The sequence below is a fragment of the Danio rerio genome, chromosome 1 (assembly GCF_052040795.2).
Source record: "Danio rerio strain M-AB ecotype USA chromosome 1, GRCz13ab, whole genome shotgun sequence".
Taxonomy (NCBI): domain Eukaryota; kingdom Metazoa; phylum Chordata; class Actinopteri; order Cypriniformes; family Danionidae; genus Danio; species Danio rerio.
In genome coordinates, this window is record NC_141021.1 from 56,936,708 (window position 1) to 56,957,536 (window position 20,829).

General features: G+C 39.5%; 1 protein-coding gene across 1 annotated transcript in view; it reads right to left on the bottom strand.

Annotated features, from left to right (window-relative positions):
- Window positions 1-20,829, bottom strand: part of pkd1a (polycystic kidney disease 1a) — a 158,726-nt gene that overhangs the window by 27,182 nt on the left and 110,715 nt on the right. Inside the window, exons 31-40 of the mRNA XM_087237787.1 lie at window positions 19,529-19,672; window positions 19,141-19,348; window positions 16,158-16,284; window positions 15,924-16,040; window positions 9,131-9,180; window positions 7,310-7,512; window positions 5,084-5,156; window positions 3,319-3,434; window positions 2,850-3,052; window positions 638-832 (exon numbers count right to left, since the gene is read on the bottom strand). Of these exons, the coding sequence (XP_087093913.1) occupies window positions 638-832; window positions 2,850-3,052; window positions 3,319-3,434; window positions 5,084-5,156; window positions 7,310-7,512; window positions 9,131-9,180; window positions 15,924-16,040; window positions 16,158-16,284; window positions 19,141-19,348; window positions 19,529-19,672 (1,436 nt within the window). The remainder of the gene's footprint in view (window positions 1-637; window positions 833-2,849; window positions 3,053-3,318; window positions 3,435-5,083; window positions 5,157-7,309; window positions 7,513-9,130; window positions 9,181-15,923; window positions 16,041-16,157; window positions 16,285-19,140; window positions 19,349-19,528; window positions 19,673-20,829) is intronic.

Below are 20,829 nucleotides of genomic sequence, written 5' to 3' on the forward strand. Positions count from 1 at the left end.
TACCCATCAGTAAATGTGCAGTTGCGCCCCTGCTAGGTGAAGTTGAGTTAATAAAGCATTTATTAATATACATAGTACCCGTTAATATATGCCTGAATAATAAGACATATAAACGTTAATTTCAATAGTTTATTAATCATTTACTAACTCATTCTGAATGATCCTAAAAACCCTCAACTACTCTTAAATACAACTGGTTTGTAAATAATGCGATACTTAATTTAGTAATGAAATATTAATAATTTACTAAGTATGAAAAAACAATTATTAAGCACATTTTAAATGTGGTTATAAGTCAAGAATAGAGCATTTGTAGCTGCAGTTATAAACTGCTTACTAACGTTTATTAACGTAGAGTTAATGCTTAACAGATAATGAATTCACTATTTGCTAATGCTTAATAAATGATTTATAGTGTGTAGCTATTATAAAGTGTTACCAAATATTTGATTTACAGCTCTATTTGCTAAAATAATAAAAGAAAAACTCCACGATGTTTAAAAATGTGTTGAAAAAAACCTGCTTTCCGTTGAAGAGAAATTGGGGAAGAATATATACAAGCAGTCTAATAATTCAGACCATCTGACATCAACGTATATACCATGGTAAAATGAATGAAGTGGTGCAACCGCGGTACCTTCAGCATGGTGTGCAGCAGACGGACTTTGCGCGCCTCTTCTCTGGCCTGTGAGAGAGCGAATCCCTGCGGCGGGCGCACTCGGGGGATCCGCTGGACCACTCGCTCCACACGCGGACACTCCACCAACACATCCTGCTCCTCAGGCCGCAGACGCCGCACCACCAGAGAGAAATACACTCCCTCCAGCAACACCTAAACACACACATCGCAGAGTTACAGAACACACAGGAATAGCAAATATGGACATCTGGACATTTCAAGTGCAATTTCTAAAACAACAATCAAAATACAATACAACACACTACCTGACAAAAAAAGTCTTGTCAACAACAAATAATATCTTGACTTCTAATTGATTATTTGGTATCAGAAGTGGCTTATATGAAAGGCAAAGGCATCTAGGAGCGCTATCCTTCTGGAGAATTTGCCCTCTCCTGTGGTTTATTATGTAATGGGCACTTCTGCCACTTTCAATTGATCAACTAGAAGTCAAGTTAATATTTGATGCTCCTACAACTGGGATTAATGACAAGACTTTTGTCAGGTAGTGTACGTTAATACTCACTGCTATCAATATTGATACAATTTCAAAACAGTTTTCATACAATATTTAAAATGTTATATTCATTCATTAATTTATTTTCCTTCGGCCTAATTCCTGATTCATCAAGGGTCACCACAGTGGAATGAACCGCCAACTATTCTGGCATATGTTTTGTGCAGTGATTGCCCTTTAAGGCGCAACCCAGCACTGGGAAGTTTAATATTTACTAATTAATACAAATGATTTAACATGATCTAATTAATACTGATTTTTAAAAAGTCTAACTATTAAAAACAATACATTTGTTAAATGATGATATACTTACTTATTGTAATTAATATTGATGAAAAAATAATATCCATGCTCATTTTTGGTAAAGATGTTGCCCAAGTTTTGTATAAAAGAAATGAATTATTTTATAAAATGTAAAGAGATAAATATATTAAATCTGAATATGCATTAAAATTCACACGATAATAAATAATACAAATAATTTAACATGATCTAATTAGTACAGAATTTTTAAAAGTCTGACTATTAAAAACAACGCACTTGTTAAATGATGATATATCTACTTATTGCAATTAATATTAATAAGAAAATAATATTTATATTCATTTTTGTCGAAGATGTTGCCCAAGTTTTATATTAAAAAAATCTAATTAATTAGACAAATGTATTTAAATAAATTTATTTTATTAAAAATTGAGTGTGTATTAAAATTCATAATACAATAATAATTAATACAAATTATTTAACATTATTTATTTAATACAGAATTTTAAAAAGTCTAACAATTAAAAACAACTTACTTGCTAAATGAAGATATATTTACTTATTTTAATTAATATTGATGAGAAAATAATATTATTGTTCTTTTATGGCGAAGATGTTCTCCAAGTTTTGTATAAAAAATATAATTAAAACTCACATTAATTTGAAAAATGTAAATAAATAAATTGAATTTGAATATGCATTACAATTCACAAAATAATAATACAAATAATTTAACATGGTCTAATTAATACATCATTTTTAAAAAGTCTAACAATTAAAAACAATTCATTTGTTAAATGATGATATATTTACTTATTGCAATTAATATTAATGATAAAATAATATTAATGTTTATTTTTGGCAGAGATGTTTCCCAAGTTTTGTATAAAAGAAATAACTCAAATTAATTTGAAAACTATCAATAAATAAATATTTTAAATAGGAATACGCATTAAATTTCACACAATAACAATTAATAGAAATCGTTTAACATAATGTTTAATTAACTATCAAAAGACAACACACTTGTTAAATGTTATATTCACTTATTGCAATTAATATTAATGAGAAAATAATATTTATATTCATTTTTTATCGAAGATGTTGCCCAAAATGTAAATAAATTAGTTAATTAAATTTGAATTTGTATTCAAATTCACACAATATTAAATCTGATATGACTATCATCATTTCCCAGTGATGGGTTGCAGCTGGACAGGCATCTGCTGAATGATCAAAATTGTTAAATCAAAATTGTTGATATATAATAATATTAACTTTCAATTGCATTTGAAAATTAAATTATTATTCATTAGAAAACATTCATCAAAGTAAACTTGACAATACTTTAAAAAATGCTATTTAAGAAACGCAGATGTATCAATGTACCTTTAGAGGTTCGAGAAGGAGGAATGACGACAGGAAGCTGACAATGCAGGAGATGAGCCACATCAGAGCCACGCCTTCACTGAAGCCCCGCCCCAACCACATTGATAGACTGCTGGACAGGATAAGCCCCGCCCAGCTGGCCCACAGAGCTGCCAATCCGCACAGAGGAGGAAGCGGTCTGGGTTTACAGACATCCGCCACCACTGAAAGACAGAGATGGACGTTAACAAAAGTGTATAATGATGTTTGTATGACCTATTAAGGTGTTTTGTGACGTCTCCTTGTTATTCAAGATGCTTAAAAATCATACTTCAACATTCAACATTTGCTGCGATTTACTGTGAGGGTTTGGTTTAGGGGTAGAGGTGGAATAAGGCCATAAAATAAGCAGTTTTTATTGTAATAAATACATTATGCATATTGAGAGTCCTCATAAACCACCAATACCAACATCTCTGTGTGTGTGTACCTGTGCGCGAAGTAAAGGCAGTTTTGGGTGGGTCTCGTCTAAAGGTGGCACAAGGAACCGGCTCATTCATCTTCTGCAGTAAAATCACCTCCGTCTTATCACCGAATATACTGGAGCTGAACACACACACACACATTAATCAGCACAGACACATGCAACTCATCTAAAGCAACTCTACAGATCTTTCAGCTTAAACTTTTTATCATGAAACCCTGTGTATTAGGAGTCGCATGGCTTAGTATAATCTAAATGGTCTACGGCTGAAATATGCATTTGAAAACTAGTGAAAGATGTGCATTATTATTAAGAAATTACAATACTTGTGTTGTTTGAACCTACAGCATCTCTCCAGTTATGACTGATGCAGATGAAAAAAAGATGGAAAAAATTGCATCAAATTGATCCACACAAAAAAAAAAAAGTATATCAAAATGGATCCACATGAAACATTTACTTAAAGGATGGAGTACATTTACTTGTTCTTGCCGAATAAACCCTGACTAAACATTAGCCCCTTTCACACAGTGATACCGGTAAATATCTGAAAAATTTCCGGAACGACTTTACCGGTATATTCAAAAAAGCGCTGTTCACACAGGCGAGGACGTTACGGAATTTTTCCGGAAAAGAGCATTCACACATCCATCGCATGCCGGTAAATTCTGACATCATTAACCAGAAATGACCTGTAAACGGCTGCGCTTGTGTTTGTAAACATTTGACTACATTACAAACTCTTTGGATGGATCAGTATTGAGTACAACTCTAATGAAAACATATAGAGGAACACTTTCGCATGTCGAGATATTCATGATATGTGTGTGTGCTGGCGCTATGGGCGCTCACGGGCACACGCAAAGCTTGAAGGTAAACAAACAACGGCTTATCATAAACATTTTATCGATAATTATTTACACAGTTAGGCGAGTATTTACAACACTCAGAAGCCAACTCAGGGCAGGCCCGTAGCATAGGCAAATGCTAAGTGCGCTGTACATCCAGGGGGTTGGTTTTGTTTTCGATATTCCTGACACATTCAGTTATAGACAATAACGGAATAGACAATAACGTTATAGACAATAGCGGAGTCTCAAAAACGTGATCTGACTAACATCTAGCAGCTAAAGGTGTCTGGAAAAATATTCAAAGGCTTTTATTCTCATAAACCGCGCGCACGTGAACGCGTCTGACTGTTCTGATTGGCTAAAGCAGACGTCTCACGTCAGCACGTTCTAGACGTGGACGCGCTCTTTCCGGCAATCTTCCTTCTGCATTCACACAGCGCAGCATTCCGGCAAATCACCGGTAAAGTTACAACTTCTCTTTCCGGAAAATAGCCAGAACGAATTTACCGGTATTTTCAAAAAGGACCTGTTCACACATACAACCTTTTCGGAAAATTGCCGGTAATTTTCCGGAAAGGTCTGTATGTGTGAAAGGGGCTACTGATCTAAGCTGTTACCATTTAAAAAAAGAAAAGTCTGCAGAAAAAAAATAGCTGAATGGATTATACACTAACCTACTCATTATTCAGTCACAAGATGGCACCATACATCCACCATAATTATCTATATCAATAAATTACTAATTTGACGTACCCATATGAACCCGTGACATTAGTTTCAGCAGTTATCTGGGAATAACATACCTTAAATTGACCAATCAGTATCAAGTATTCCACAGAGATGTGGAATAAGTTATATTAAACTGTACCAGTCTCAATAGTCGGGTATTTAATATTTTATAAAATTTCATTAACACTCACAGATCGCCCACATCACTGTCCGTCTGGGAGAGCAGCTGTCCGTCAGCCAGAATGCGCTTGATTAGATCCTCATCTGTCAAATTAAAACCAGCAACCAATCAACAACAACCTCCATTTTTCAGACACGCCCCTCCAGAATTCAGATGTTTGCCACTAAGTCAAGTTTATTTATAAACTAATGTCATGCTTATGATTGTTCTAAGCTGTTCCTGCATCAGATGATTCCTAACTCACTATAAATAACCAGAGTTTCTTATCTCAATATCTTCGTCTTGAAGAACCCCCCCTACCAACCCCTACTCCCCCCTCCTTTTCAGATGGGTGACACAGCGGCCCAGTGGTTAGCAATGTTGCCTCACAACAAGAATGTCACTGGTTAAAATCCCTACTAAACCAGATGACATTTCTGTGCAGAGTTTTGCTTGTTCTCCCCGTGCTCGTGTGGGTTTTCCCGAGGTTCTTCGGTTCTCCAGTAAATTGAACACACAAAATTGATACCATAGTCAAGGTCTTAGCGAGTACACCTCTCCACAGTCATCCATATCCGTTATTTCGCTAGAAATAAGCCAGGGGGAGTTAATCGAGATCTACAGGAGGAAGCCCCGGGCTCAAAGATCTCATCAGCTCAGGGTAGAGATCTGCGTGGGACTAAATTTTGAATCCCTCTCCCGCCAGGTTTTAGTCCGTACCCGACTGCTCCCGCTTATATTCAGCATCTGTAGTCCTGCTGCCCGCCCCGCCCCTGCTAACGAGGGAAGGGCGGGATGGTGGGAGTGGGGGGTACAAAACCGAAAACCACCCAGCTATACAGAGTCCAGACAGCCTATATCAAGCTGTCTGTATAAACACACACACATAAGCACCAAGCAAGTGACACTAGGGGTGTCAAAATTAATTGTGTCTTCGGTGCACCGCAGTGCAGACGCAGACAATTCGGTAACGGTTCAGTAATAATCATAACCGGTTATTATGTACTGACGCCATTTATCTCCTATGCGCTCTGTTGAGAGGGAGGTAGGCGAGTATTTACAACACTCAGAAGCCAACTCAGGGCCGGCCCATAGCATAGGCAAATGCTAAGGGCGCTGTACATGCAGGGGGCGACAGAAAAGACCGTGGTCAAGTTGATTTTGTTTTCGATATTCCTGACACATTCAGTTATAGACAATAACTCAAAAACCTCTTACCCTAAAAACATCTAAAGTGTGTTTCTTACAAAAAGACAAAACTGGTTATGTTTCACAGCTGTCTTTTTCTTTTTTTTTTTCGCTTGACATTACGACCACTGCTCCGTTTAAGCCCTCGCAATATGCGTTTAGCCGGGAGAGCTTGCGCTGAGCGGAGCTCTCAGTAAGGGACCGTCAGAAAAGTGCTTTTTTTTCGTTTTTTTTTTTTTTGCTCCGCTCAGGTCAAGCTCTCCTGGCTAAACGCATTTTGTGAGGGCTTAAGTGTGAGTGTGTGTTTGTTTGTTAGGTGGTGTCTATGTTTGTGTATGTGTGTGAATGAGAGACAGTGTTGTGCTGTGTGTCTGTGTGTTTATAGCTTGTTATAGCCTCCCCCAAGATATAACACTGTATGGAAAGCATCGTCAATGCACTGTGATGCACCGAGATAACGAGTTGAACCGAATCGATGGCATGATAATCGTAATCGAATCGTGAGACCAGGATAGGTTCACACCTCAAAGTGACACACACACAGACAGCATCACACTCTCTCTCATTCACACACACACATACACATACACATACACAACAAGCTAAACACAGCGTCACGCTCTTTCATTCACACACATACATATGCGTGCTCGCTCGTTCGGGAGTGATATTGCTAGACTGCCCACTCCCGTCCAAAATTACACCAGAAACCGACCGCTCCCACGCTTTATTCAGAAATTTATTCCTGCGTTAGAGCAGACCTCTAGCTCAGGGCTCTATCCCCGGACAGCATACCAAACAAGCTTTATTATCCATCATCAACTAAGCGTGAACTCTTGAAAATATCTATTGATGTAGATTTGCTCTTCAGTGTTTGGACTTTCAGCAGTGAATATTAATCCACACTGAACTGAACTTCAACTCTGAAAACTTGTTTAAATTTACTAGAACTTCTATGTTGAGCGTCTTTGACACAATCTACATTGTAAAAGCTCTATAGAAATAAAGATGAATTGAATGCCTGGAGGGTGTAAAGTCTTCTCTGAGTGTGTAATGCTCCGTGCGTCACCTGAGGAGGAGAAGTATTTGTTCCTGTGGCTGTTTTGGCAGACCGTGTCGTCCTCGTGGTCTGGACTGAAGGTGATGTCCACCCCCAGATGTCTGCTGCCCTGACCTCTCTTGAGCCGCGGGGGAAACACCGGTCCCATCTCCACTGACGGGTCCGTCAACACATCTGGCCAATCACAGTCTGGCATGCTCCATCTCTGAAGACTACAGAGGGGAACAGATGCAGAGATCCACTCTGATTCAATGAGTCATGTCGTGTTGGCTCTTTTGATTCACTTACTCTGATTTATTTGAACATTTGACTCACTTATGCACATTATTACATTCAGTCTTTTGATTCACTTACTCTGAATCATTTGAACACTTGAATCACTTACACCCATCAATACATTCAGCCTTTTGATTCAATTACTCTAATTCATTTAAACACTTGCGAACATCAATATATTTACTATTTTGATTCGTTTAATTTGATCTATTTGAACACTTGAGTCACTTGGGCACATCAATACATTGACTCATTCAGTTGTTCATGATCTAGTCTATTGCTAACTTACTGATTCACTTGTGTTCACAAATTCATTCATTTGAATTATTTGCATTCATTCATGCTTTCGATTCAATTACTCTGATTCATTTGGAAAAACTTGAGTCACTTACATCAATAGATTCCCTCTTTTGATTCACTTACTTTGATTCATTTGAACACTTGAGTCACTTGCAACACATCAATAGATTTACTCTTGATTCACTTTAATTCATTTGAACACTTGAGTCACTTACAACACATAGATTAACTCTTGATTCACTTACTCTCATTCATTCATTTGTTCACAATCTAGTCTACTGCTAACTCAATGATTCGTTTGTTTTCATTAATTCATTCACAATTTGATTCACTCTAATTCATTTAGTTTTTCGTGCTCTCTTGTATTGACTCACAGTTATGTAGTCATTCATTTACTCTTGGTTCATTAATACTGAGTCACTTAAGCATATTGTTACATTCACTATTTTGATTCATTACTTTCACTCATTCTATTATTCATGATTTCTTGCCGATTCACTTGATCAATAATTCATTCACATTTTATTCACTCGCTCTAAATTATTCGGCTTTTCTTGCTTTTTTGTATTGATTCACAGTAACAAAATGCTTCATTCATTCTTGATTCATTCATACAGAGTCACTTCCATTACATTTACTCTTTTGATTAAGTTCTTTTCACTTAATTTGTTTAGCTTCTCATACTCTCTTGTGTTGATTCATAGTTATAAAATGATTCATTCACTATTGATGAATTCATACTGAGTCACTTGCACACATTCACTATTTGATTCACTTACTCTCACTCATTCAGTTGTTCATGCTCTCTTGTACTGATTCACATGAATCAGTAATTTACTGACTCTCATTTACTTGTATTAGCAAGCAAAGTTTATTGGTTGATTGGTTAAACTGGCAGTGGGCTGGTTATAGAGACCAAAACACAGACAGATATTCCGACACTGAATGATTATTCTTAAAGCAGAATAACTGACTTTAGCATTGTTTTTCAGATAAACAAGTGTTCACTCAGCATGTTTCTTAAATATCTGCAAACATATTATGCTATTTTTATGCTTTAGAAAAGTCAAAAACATACATACAGAAGCTTTAATACTTAAGAATCTTCCTAGTAAACTTTGTCTCAGCAGATTTGTGATTTGGTTTCACTGCTATTGAGGAGAACTCTTAATAGTAAGAGCAAATGTTTTGTAAATACAGGCTCATTTCTCTCAGTGATGAGTTGCTTAAACATATCTCAGACCACAGGCTTACCTCTTAGTGGAGGGAGTGGGCAGGTCGATGTTGGTCTCCTCAGAGTACGTCTGCAGAGAAACAGAAAAACAGCAGATGTAAGCTCATTCAACTGATGGACTGCACATTAACCCAGCGTGTAAATTATCTCCCTAATTCATGCTTGATTGCCCCCGAAGGGGGTCAAAAGAAGATGTATGGGGGGAGAGTCAGCCCTTTCAACTGTATCTAAAAAGATGAAAGGACATGGAAGATCTCAATGAAGATGTGTATTCAGCATTGCAGTCTCTAAGTACACGGCAGTACTGCACCAGTTCAGGCTGGTGGTGTAATGGTGTGGGGGATATTTTCTTGCAACACTTTTGGCACATTAGTACCAATTGAGCAACATGTCAACGCCACAGCCTACCTGAGTATTGTTGCTGACCATGTTCATCCCTTTATGACCACAGTATGCCCATCTTCTGATGGCTACTTCCAGCAGGATAACTCACCATGTCATAAAGCGTGAATCATCTCAGACTGGTTTCTTGAACATGACAATGAGTTGACTGAACTCAAATGGCCTCCACAGTCACCAGATCTCAATCCAATAGAGCATCTTTGGGATGTGGTGGAACGGGAGATTCGCATCATGGATGTGCAGCCGACAAATCTGCAGCAACTGTGTGATGCTATCATGTCAATATGGAGCAAAATCTCTGAGGAATATTTCCAGTACCTTGTTGAATCTATGACATGAAGGATTAAGGCAGTTCTGAAGGCAAAGGAGGGTCCAATTCGGTACTAGCAAGGTATACCTAATAAAGTAGCTGGTGAGTGTATCTTTTCTATCATAATTCAGCCATTTTATGAAATGAGCATCAACACATTATTTAGAATGGCAGTTGGGACGAGGCAGACTAAATTCTTACATGTATAAACAGTCCATCTGGAAAGTATTCATAGCGCTTCACTTTTTCCACTTTCTTTATGTTACAGCCTTTTTCTAAAATGGATTAAATTGATTTATTTCCTCCAAATTCTACACACATTACCCCATAATGACGATGTAAAGGAAGAGTTTTTAAAATTGTTGCAAATTTAATAAAAATAAAAAACTTGAAAATTCACATGCATATCATTATTCACAGCCTTTGCTCAATACTTTGTTGATGCACCTTTGGCAGCGATTACAGCCTCAAGTCTTTTTGAATATGATGCCAGAAGCTTGGCACACCTGTCTTTGTGAATTTTTGCCCATTCCTCTTTGCAGTACCTCTCAATCTCTATCAGGTTGGATAGGTAGCGACGGTGTACAGCCATTTTCAGATCTCTCCAGAGATGTTAAATAGGATTTGGGTCTGGGCTCTAGCTGGGCCACTCAATGACATTAACCGAGTTGTTGTGAAGCCACTCTATTAATATTTTAGCGGTGTGCATTGGGCCGTCGCCCCAGTCTGAGGTCAAGTGCACTCTGAAGCAGGTTTTCATTCAGGATGTCTCTGCACATTGCTGCATTCATCTTTCCCTCCATCCTGACTAGTCTTCCAGTTCCTGCTGCTGAAAAACATCCCCACAGCATGATGCTGCCACCACCATACTCACTGTAGGGATGGTGTTAGCCTGGTGATGAGCGCTGCCTGGGTTTTCCCAATTGTAACGCCTGGCGTTCACTCCAAAGAGTTCGATTTTAGTAGAGCAGAGAATTTGGTTTCTTATGGTCTGATAGTCCTTCAGATGCCTTTTGGCAAATTCCAGGAGAGGAGTGATTTCCGTCTGGCCACTCTACCACACAGGCCTGATTGGTGGATTGCTGCACAGATGGTTGTCCTTTTGTAAGGTTCTCCTCTCTCCACAGAAGAATGCTGGAGCTCAGACAGAGAGACCATTGGGTTATTGATCAACTCCCTGACTAAGGCCCTTCTCCCCCGATCACTCAGCTTAGATGGCCGGCCAGCTCTAGGAAGAGTCCTGGTGGTTCCCATCATCTTCCACTTACGGATGATGGAGGCCGCTGTGCTCACTGGAACTTTCAGAGCAGCAGAAATGTTTCTGTAAGCTTCCCAAGCCTTGTGCCTCGAGACAATCCTGTCTCTGATTTCTACAGACAGTTCCTTTGTCTTCATGCTTGGTTTGTGCTTTGACATGCACTGTCAACCCTGGGACCTTATATAGACAGGTGTATGCCTTTTCAGATCATGTCCGATCAACTGAATTGACCACAGGTGAACTCCAATTAAGCTGCTGAAACATCTCAAGAATGATCAGTGGAAACAGAAGCTGAGCTCAGTTTAGAGTTTCACAGCAAAGGCTGTAAATACTGATGTACATGTCATTTTTTGTTGAGGAAAACAGGCTGTTGAGGCTGTCACATAAAAAAATGTGGAAACAGTGAAGTGCTATGAATACTTTCCAGATGCCCTGTATATACATAAACTAACATTACTGAAAAATATTGGTAAGTATCGATGTCCCCAATGTATAATGGATGATTCTCACACTGCACTGGAATATAAATACAGTTTCCGCTCTTCATATATGTTAGATTGTTGACTCTATAGTCATCAGAATGTAAAAGGGGCTGTAAATGTGATAATGTGCCGTCTGAGACTGCTGCGCATTTAAATATGCTTATGACGATGAGAAAAGCACCTTTCCTTCATTTTCTAAAGTATTTCAATTGGTTTGTTTCTCGTATCGCAGCGGAGAGAAATGAAATACATCAGCTGTGTCTTTGTGTCTACATCAGCTGTGTAATGTGAGGGTGCTGGCGAAAGTGCATCATTTCAAACATGCAAACAAAGCATCGGGAGAGACGCATTTCAATCTGCACTTGTAAGGAAGGAGAGAAACGCATCTGGGTCTCCGTCAGAGTAAATAAAACACATATTGTATTCCGCCTTTGAATATAAAGTGCATCTGCATCAAAGAATGTGTGGCAGAAACACAGTTCAGAGCTCAGAGACGCAGCGCACACATAAACCATTGTATATTACTCCAGTAATAGAGTATTTATATGGCGCTGCAGGTGAATATTTGATAAACAAAGTAGAGCAGATGAAGAATTGAATAAACTATATTTAAAAAATGTGTATTAAAATAAAATGCTAAATAATGTAATAAATAAATGATAAAGAAACGGTGAAATACACAGTAAATGAACAAACAAATCAAAATAGTTTTTGTAATAATACATTAATTAATGCATAAGTCAATTCATATATTTGTAAAGAATTCATATGCATTTAATGATTTCTTATCGATCAATCGACAGTCGACTGAATATTATATTGATTTGCATTATCATTCTTATTCATTAAATTGTAATGTATATAACATAAATAAATACATTTCAAACATTAAAGGGGTGGTCCCCTACGATATCATATTTTAAACCTTAGTTGATGTGTACTGTAGCTGTATGAACATAAACAGCATCTCAATCAAAGTTCAATGCAAAGGAAAACATTAGCTGCGTCCCAAATCGCATACTTATGCACTGTTCTACGCCATTTCAAGAGTTCACACTTAGCTGATGATTTATAAAAGCTTGTTTGGCATGGTGTCCCAGGAGAGAGCCCCGAGCTCAAGGACTCCTCGAGCACGGGGCTTCCTCGCGTTTGGCAGAGTGAGAGGGGAGCCTGAGCTCGGTGGATCTCAGAACACCCCTGCTGCGGCAGCTAAGGGAACACGAGGGGTTAGATAAATGCTTGGTTGTTATGTATGTTGAATGTCTTTGGATGGTGGGAGGAAACCAGAGAACTCTGGGAAAACCCACGCGGACACGGGGAGAACATACAAACTCCTCATAGAAACACCCACCGGTCCTGTGGAACCAGGGCCGGCAGTGTTCTTGCTGTGGGGCTCGCAGTGCTAACCACTGGGCTGCCGTGTCGCCCAGTCAGAGGTAAAGGAGGAGAAAAGGGGAGGAGGGGGGTTTCTTCCAAACGAAGATAAAGTGAACTGAAAACTGTGGTTATTTATAGTAGCTCAGGGCTCAAATGATTGGAAGATATTGATTAGCAAATGCGAGACCGGCCGTGATAAATCATAAGCACTTGATCCTCTCGAAATTAGTTTATATTCAAACTTAACTTTGTATTATAAATAGTGTAAGTAGTGTGTTCACACTGAAAACTCTAAAAATCTTAAGTGCACTTTAATTACCCGGATGATGCACTCATTCAGCCGCTAAAATGAAGTGTGGAGTGATGGACACTTCACGCACTCAACGACCGCAGGTTTGCTTACGTATCGGAAGGGGCGGAGCTATCGGACGCACATGTTGGATAACTTTATTTATTTTGGATGGTGAAAGCAAAATTCTCCTACGAGAGTGATTATAGCGCCTCCCGATGGTGAATGCGGATATACTCACGGCAGGTATTATCTGATAATTCGGTCGTTTATTTCACGGGTTTGGCAACTGTCAAACGTCATTAGGGAAACGGTCTGAATTTCCGCTTAGTAAAAAACATTAGTGCGTCATTTGGGATGACACTACATAGATATACTATCCTGTTGAGTGTGTAAGTGCATAAGTACATAGTGCATCAGTGCATAGTGTGCCATTTGGGACGCAGCTAGAGGCTTTTACGGAGTTAGCTTAGCAAAGCCTACACCGAACGAAGTTTGAGGACTACAAAAAAATACATACGGGCTAGTGAGATCACAAAGGAAACGCACAAACCCTGCGCAGTGAAGGGGCGTGGCTGGAGCTGCTGTGATGTTACAGCAGAGAGAGCTAAAATGGCGTCCAAACGCTGCTATTTTCAAAGAGCTTCTTCTGTTTTTGTATTTGGGCCTCCAAAGGACACGATACAAAGAGAGAAGTGCTTACAGTTTCATTTCAATCATGTGCCAGAGAATTACATAAAAAAGATATAGTGCTAGCTTTTGACAAAGGAGAACTTCCAGAATCTCTTTCAGTTCAGTGCTGGATTCGGCTAAAAGCTCCACCAACTGATGAAGCTGTGGATTGCGAGTCACAACCTGTAAGGGTTTTAATTTATTAAAAATGATCAACTACAGGCAGTTTCTAGCATTAACGGTATGTTCTAGCGAGGATGTAAACAAGGATGTAAACAACGGGAAATGCTGTTTGGCATCGATAACAATTAAGCTACAAATTCATATTTATCCATCAAACCGCTGTAAACACACACAATCTTCAGCAGCGCTGCAGTCTCTCTCTATGTGGACGATATCAGTGTCTTTCTATGTGTGTCTCTCTATGTGGACGCTATCAGTGTCTTTCTATGTGTGTCTCTCTATGTGGACGATATCAGTGTCTTTCTATGTGTGTCTCTCTATGTGGACGATATCAGTGTCTTTCTATGTGTGTCTCTCTATGTGGACGATATCAGTGTCTTTCTATGTGTGTCTCTCTATGCGGAAGCTATCAGTGTCTTTCTATGTGTGTCTCTCTATGCGGAAGCTATCAGTGTCTTTCTATGTGTATCTCTCTATGCGGACTCTTTCCGTGTGTTCTACATCTCAAATAACAAATTCACAAAAGATATGTGAACGCTTTATATTACTTACACATGCATATTCTGAATGTTTGTGAAAGACACTTGTCAGATTTTATTTTTGAGAGCAGGCATGAGGTTCAGCTGTGTATTCTTGAATTCTGTGTGATTCAGGCAGCTAACGCTGCTAACAGCTGCTACGACTGGACTGTTTACACAGCGCTTGTAGGGGCATGACATGGAGACAATCTGCCAATCACAGCACATTATGTTAGCTGACCAATCAGAGCATCTTGAGGGCGGGCCATTCAGAGAAACTAGTGCTATGTTAGCTGAGTAGCTGCATATAATCAAAGATATATGAAAAAGTAACACGATTTTCTACAAGTGAAGCATGAGCACACAATGCTTTGCATCTTAAAAACACAACCAAGCCTTAAAATACACAGTCTACCACCCATTTAACAAATAATATTTTATATTTTAATATTTAACAATATTTTTAAAACTTGCACTTAGTTTGATTCAATATGGATCTTGAACTGTCAAATTTGAACTTGTTTTAGATGAAATCGATCATTTGCTCAATAATTTCTTTCAATTTTGAAGCAAACAAACGACATTTAAAATATTCAACAACAACAAAAATTTAAAGGCATTTTTTAATTAATAAATCAATAAAAATGCATTATCTTTCAATTTTTGCTGAAAAATTGTTGAAAACATTGAAGTCTTTCAAACATTTCAAATCAAATTGTTTTCAACATTATTTCAGCAAATGTGTGTGTGTGTGTGTGTGTGTGTGTGTGTGTGTGTGTGTGTGTGTGTGTGTGTGTGTGTGTGTGTGTGTGTGTGTTTGTGAGTCCCTTTATTAATCTGGGGTCGCCACAGCGGAATGAACCACCAACTTATCCAACAAGTTTTTACGCAGCGGATGCCCTTCCAGCCGTAACCCATCTCTGGGAAACATCCACACACACATTCACACACACACTCATATACTATGGACAGTTTAGCCTACCTAATTCACCTGTACCGCATGTGTTTGAACTGTGGGGGAAACCAGAGCACCCGGAAGAAACCCACGCGAATGCAGGGAGAACATGCAAACTCCACACAGAAATGCCAACTGAGCCGAGGCTCGACCCAGCAACCTTCTGACTATGAGGCGACAACACTACCTACTGCGACACTGCTTGGCCCGTGTGTTTTTAGTATGCTGCTAAACAGTGTGTGCCTCTGAAAACAGAATGGCTTTAAATAAAACATGAACATCTAGAAGTGTATTGACCACATATAGACAGAGATTGACAGTCTGTGTGTGTGTGACAGTGCTGCTGCGCTCCTCCATCATACTGTACCTCTCCAGGAATGGCGTTCAGCATGAGGAAAGAGCTTCCTGTCAGAGAGTTTTCCAGGAAGTCGTCGATCTCTAGAGACTCCTGATCCACCTGAGGAGGAAGCTGCTCCACTGACACCTGACACACACACAGAGAGAGGAGATCAGAGAATAACTGTGTGTGTGAGTGTGTGTGTGTGCATCTGCAAAAATGTGTGTGTGTGTGTGTGTGTGTGTGTGTGTGTTTGTGTCTCACCTTACTGCGGCTCAGTCTGAAGAGGCAGAACACGAGCAGATAGAGGGGATACACCAGCAGACAGCTCACCATCCCGGCCCACAGCGTCTCCACATTCACTGACACCAGATCAGCCACTGGCACCGAGCTGCAGCACACACACACACACACACACACACACGCACACACACACACACACACACACACGCGCACACACAGTTACAGCACACACACACACCTGCAGAAAGCCCTCATGTAGTGCTAGAAATTGGGTACAACTTGACCCACAGCAATTTAAAGACAATTTTCTTGGAAAAAAGCAAGTACAGGTTGGTGTAAAAACAGAAACCCTCCACTACAGCTTCTGAAGAGACCAGAATTTACAATGAAAATAAAATAAGAGCAATTACTTACACCTATTATGCTAAGAGGAATAATAATCCCCTCTGTGTTAGGGTCAGTGTGAGCCATGCGTGTTAAAATCAGCTGCAGACACGAATGAAAACTGCTTTAGACGTGTTTTAATGGTGAAACTCTAATAGGGGGTGTTGTGGGATGTTTTAACACATTGCTAGCATGTTTTTAGCATGTTTTAGGACACGGTTAACATGTTTCAGCACATTGCTAGAATGTTTCTACCTGGTGTTAGCATGATTTAGCATATGACAAGCTAAATTTACCATGATATGTCCCTGCTGAAAAAACTGCATATTTTGGTTGGCTTGGTTGACATAGAAACATAAGGAACCAGCTTATACCTGCACACGACCAGCAAAGAACTAGCAAGAACCAGTTTGATCCAGCAGCCTTAAAACCAGCATGTTTTTTTTTTCAGCAAGGATGACAATGCTAGCATGAATTAGCATGCTTAATGTGTTTGTAGTATGACTGCAAAGACGCTGCAAAGACGTACCACACTGTTAACCTGTTTTGAACATGTTTTTAACATTGCTAGCATGTAGGGTTAGCAAATATTTGCATGTTTATCATGCTTTTAGAGGATTTAACTATGCTAATGTTTAACTACATTGCTGTACTGCTAATAAGACACTCATCTGAACGCATGTTAAAGTCAGCATGAAAAGAAGTTAAGTTTGCTTTTTTCCCCTCATACATCCAATTAAAAAGGTTATAAAACTAGAAAAATTTAAGGTGGTGCATGATTTCATCCTTAGCAAACTGATTGGCTTGTTACAAGATGCAGGAAATCAAATGGATAAAAGCTGGGTAAAAAAATGAGGGCTGGGCCCTAAATTACTGATAGCCCTGCCCCTAATGACTGATATCCCTGCCTTAAAGGACTGATAGCCCCACCTTAAATGTCTAAAAGCCCCGACCTAAATGTATGATAGCCCCGCCCTAAATGTCTAAAAGCCCCACCCTAAATAACTGATAGCCCCGCCCTAACTGTCTGAAAGCCCTGCCCTAAATAAATAATAGCACCACCCTTAATGTTTGAAAGCATCGCCCTTAATGTCTAAAAGCATCGCTCTAAATTACTGATAGCCCCGCCCTTAACGACTGATATCCCTGACTTAAAGGACTGATAGCCCCACTTTATATTACTGATAGCCCCGCCTTAAATGTCTGAAAGACCCGGCCTAAATAACTGATAGCCCCTCCCTTAATGACTGATATCGCTGCCTTAAAGGACTGATAGCCCAACCCTAAATTACTAAAAGCCCTGCCCTATAGTACTGATAGACCCACATTAAAGGACTCATAGCTCCACCCTAAATGACTGATAGCCCCACCCTAAAGGAGGGATAGCTCCACCATAAATGACTGCCTAGCTCCGCCCTACGTTACTGATAGCCCCACTCTAGAGGAAAGACAGCTCCACCTTAAATAACTGCAAGTTCTGTCCTAGATTACTGATAGTCCGGCTCTGAATGACTCATCTCCCCACCCTAAACCACTGATATCCCCAACCTAAATTACTGATACCCCCACCCTATATTACTGATAGTCTCAGCCCTAAATTACTGATAGCCCCGCCCTATATTACTGATAGTCCCACCTCTAACTTACTGATAGCCCCGCCCTATATTACTGATAGTCCCACCCCTAAATTACAAATAGCCCCGCCCTATATTACTGATAGTCCCACCTCTAACTTACTGATTGCTCCGCCTTATATTACTGATAGTCCCAGCCCTAAATTACTGATAGCCCCGCCCTATATTACTGATAGTCCCACCCCTAAATTACAGATAGCCCCGCCCTTTATTACTGATAGTCCCACCCCTAACTTACTGATAGCCCCGCCCTATATTACTGATAGTCCCAGCCCTAACTTACTGATAGCCCCGCCCTATATTACTGATAGTCCCACCCCTAACTTACTGATAGCCCCGCCCTATATTACTGATAGTCCCACCCCTAAATTACAGATAGCCCCGCCCTTTATTACTGATAGTCCCACCCCTAACTTACTGATAGCCCCGCCCTATATTACTGATAGTCCCAGCCCTAAATTACTGATAGCCCCGCCCTATATTACTGATAGCCCTACCCTATATTACTGATAGTCCCACCTCTAACTTACTGATAGCCCCGCCCTATATTACTGATAGCCCCGCCCTATATTACTGATAGTCCCACCCCTAACTTACTGATAGCCCCGCCCTATATTACTGATAGCCCTACTCTATATTACTGATAGTCCCACCCCTAAATTACAGATAGCCCTACCCTATTTTACTGATAGTCCCACCCCTAAATTACAGATAGCCCTGCTCTAAATGACTGATAGCTTCGCCCTAAATGACTGATATCCGGACGGTCATTACGAGGAGGGAGGGAAGGTTATGCTAAATTTGAAAATGGTTGAATAAGGTTATGAGGGCAAATCAGTTTTTACAAAATAACAAAGTGCACAGATACTTCGTAACTAGCGAATTAAGAAGAGTGAATTTTGCTATCATGCTGACTTTACCTCCAGGAGACAGCAGTTTTTACCAGTTAAGAGATTGTGCAGAGCATGAGTGAGTGTGTGCTTCACCTGTGTTTGTAGCTGACAGTGCCGTACCACACAGCGGCGGCCAGCATCTGGAGGTGCAGCAGAAGCGAGCAGCAGGTGAGTCTCTGTAGGCGTGTGAAGGGGCTCCGCGAGGGTCTCTCCCACAGAGATAACCATACGTGACTCTCACACACGGCTCTCTGCAGCTCCCAGCGCAGCAGCCGTGGCCAGTCACGCAGATACAGCTCCTCTGCACAACACACACACAAACACACACACATGAACATTACACTTCTGCAGAACTTACAGCAGGCGATGTCAGTTCAGCAGATGTTAAACACCATAAATATTTTTATATATATTCATGAACTCTCATTCCAGCACCAACCAATCACAACCAGTGTTTCGTCAGGGGGGGGCGGGGCTTTACCTGAAGCCTCCACTTCTATCTCTACTCTGCCGTCGGTTTTCTCATTGTCCACCGAGAGCCATTCCTCAATCAGGAAGAAAAAACTGCTGCCCGTCTGCAGGTCCTTCACCAGCACATACTGGAGCAGCCATGCAGGAGACAGACCTGGAAGACAGACAGACAGACAGACAGGGTTAATCATACTGTTGGGCCTCATAGAGTGCAAGAGACCCTTTTCACATTATATTTCCCATTGACTGAAATTTTAAAAAAGGTCTTGATTAGTGTTATGAGCCATAACTAAACCAACCAGAAATTAGGAGTACTGTAACAAACAAAGAAATCAATAAAAATCGCACAGAAAGACAGAGATAATAGACTGTGAATAACATCATGACTCTTATTTTATTATGCTTTGCATCCCTTTTAATGTGAACCCTTTTAATGTGGTAATATATGGCAGTAATACGCGAAACCATGTTAGAAAAACATGCTAACAAAAATCAATGTGTTAAAAGATTTTAGCACTGTGCTAAATCATGCTAGACACATTTACATTGAGGTAAAATATGGTAGCATTGTGTTAAATCATGCCAGAAACATGCTAGCAGCATATTAAATCATGCAAAGTGTGTGCTAAACCAGATTAGTAACAATAACATGGTAACATAGGGCGGCAGTGTGCTAAATCATGATAGAAACATGCTAACAATGCGCAAAATCATGCTAGAATCATGTTAGCAGTGCAAAAACATCCTAACAGTCTCACCTAAACTATGTTAAAGTGGTGATATATGGTAATATACATTAGAAAAACATGCTAACAAATAGCAATGTGTTAAAAGATTTAAGCACTGTGCTAAATCATGCTAGACACATTTACATTGAGGTAAAATATGGTAGCATTGTGTTAAATCATGCCAGAAACATGCTAGCAGCATATTAAATCATGCAAAGTGTGTGCTAAACCAGATTAGTAACAATAACATGGTAACATAGGGCGGCAGTGTGCTAAATCATGATAGAAACATGCTAACAATGCGCAAAATCATGCTAGAATCATGTTAGCAGTGCAAAAACATCCTAACAGTCTCACCTTAACTATGTTAAAGTGGTGATATATGGTAATATACATTAGAAAAACATGCTAACAAATAGCAATATGTTAAAAGATGTTAGCGGTGTGCTAAATCATGTTAGACACATTTACATTGAGGTAAAATATGGTAGCAGTGTGTTAAATCATGCTAGAAACATGCTAGCAGTATATTGAAACATGCTAAATCATATTAAAAACAATAACAATGGTTAAAATATAGCAG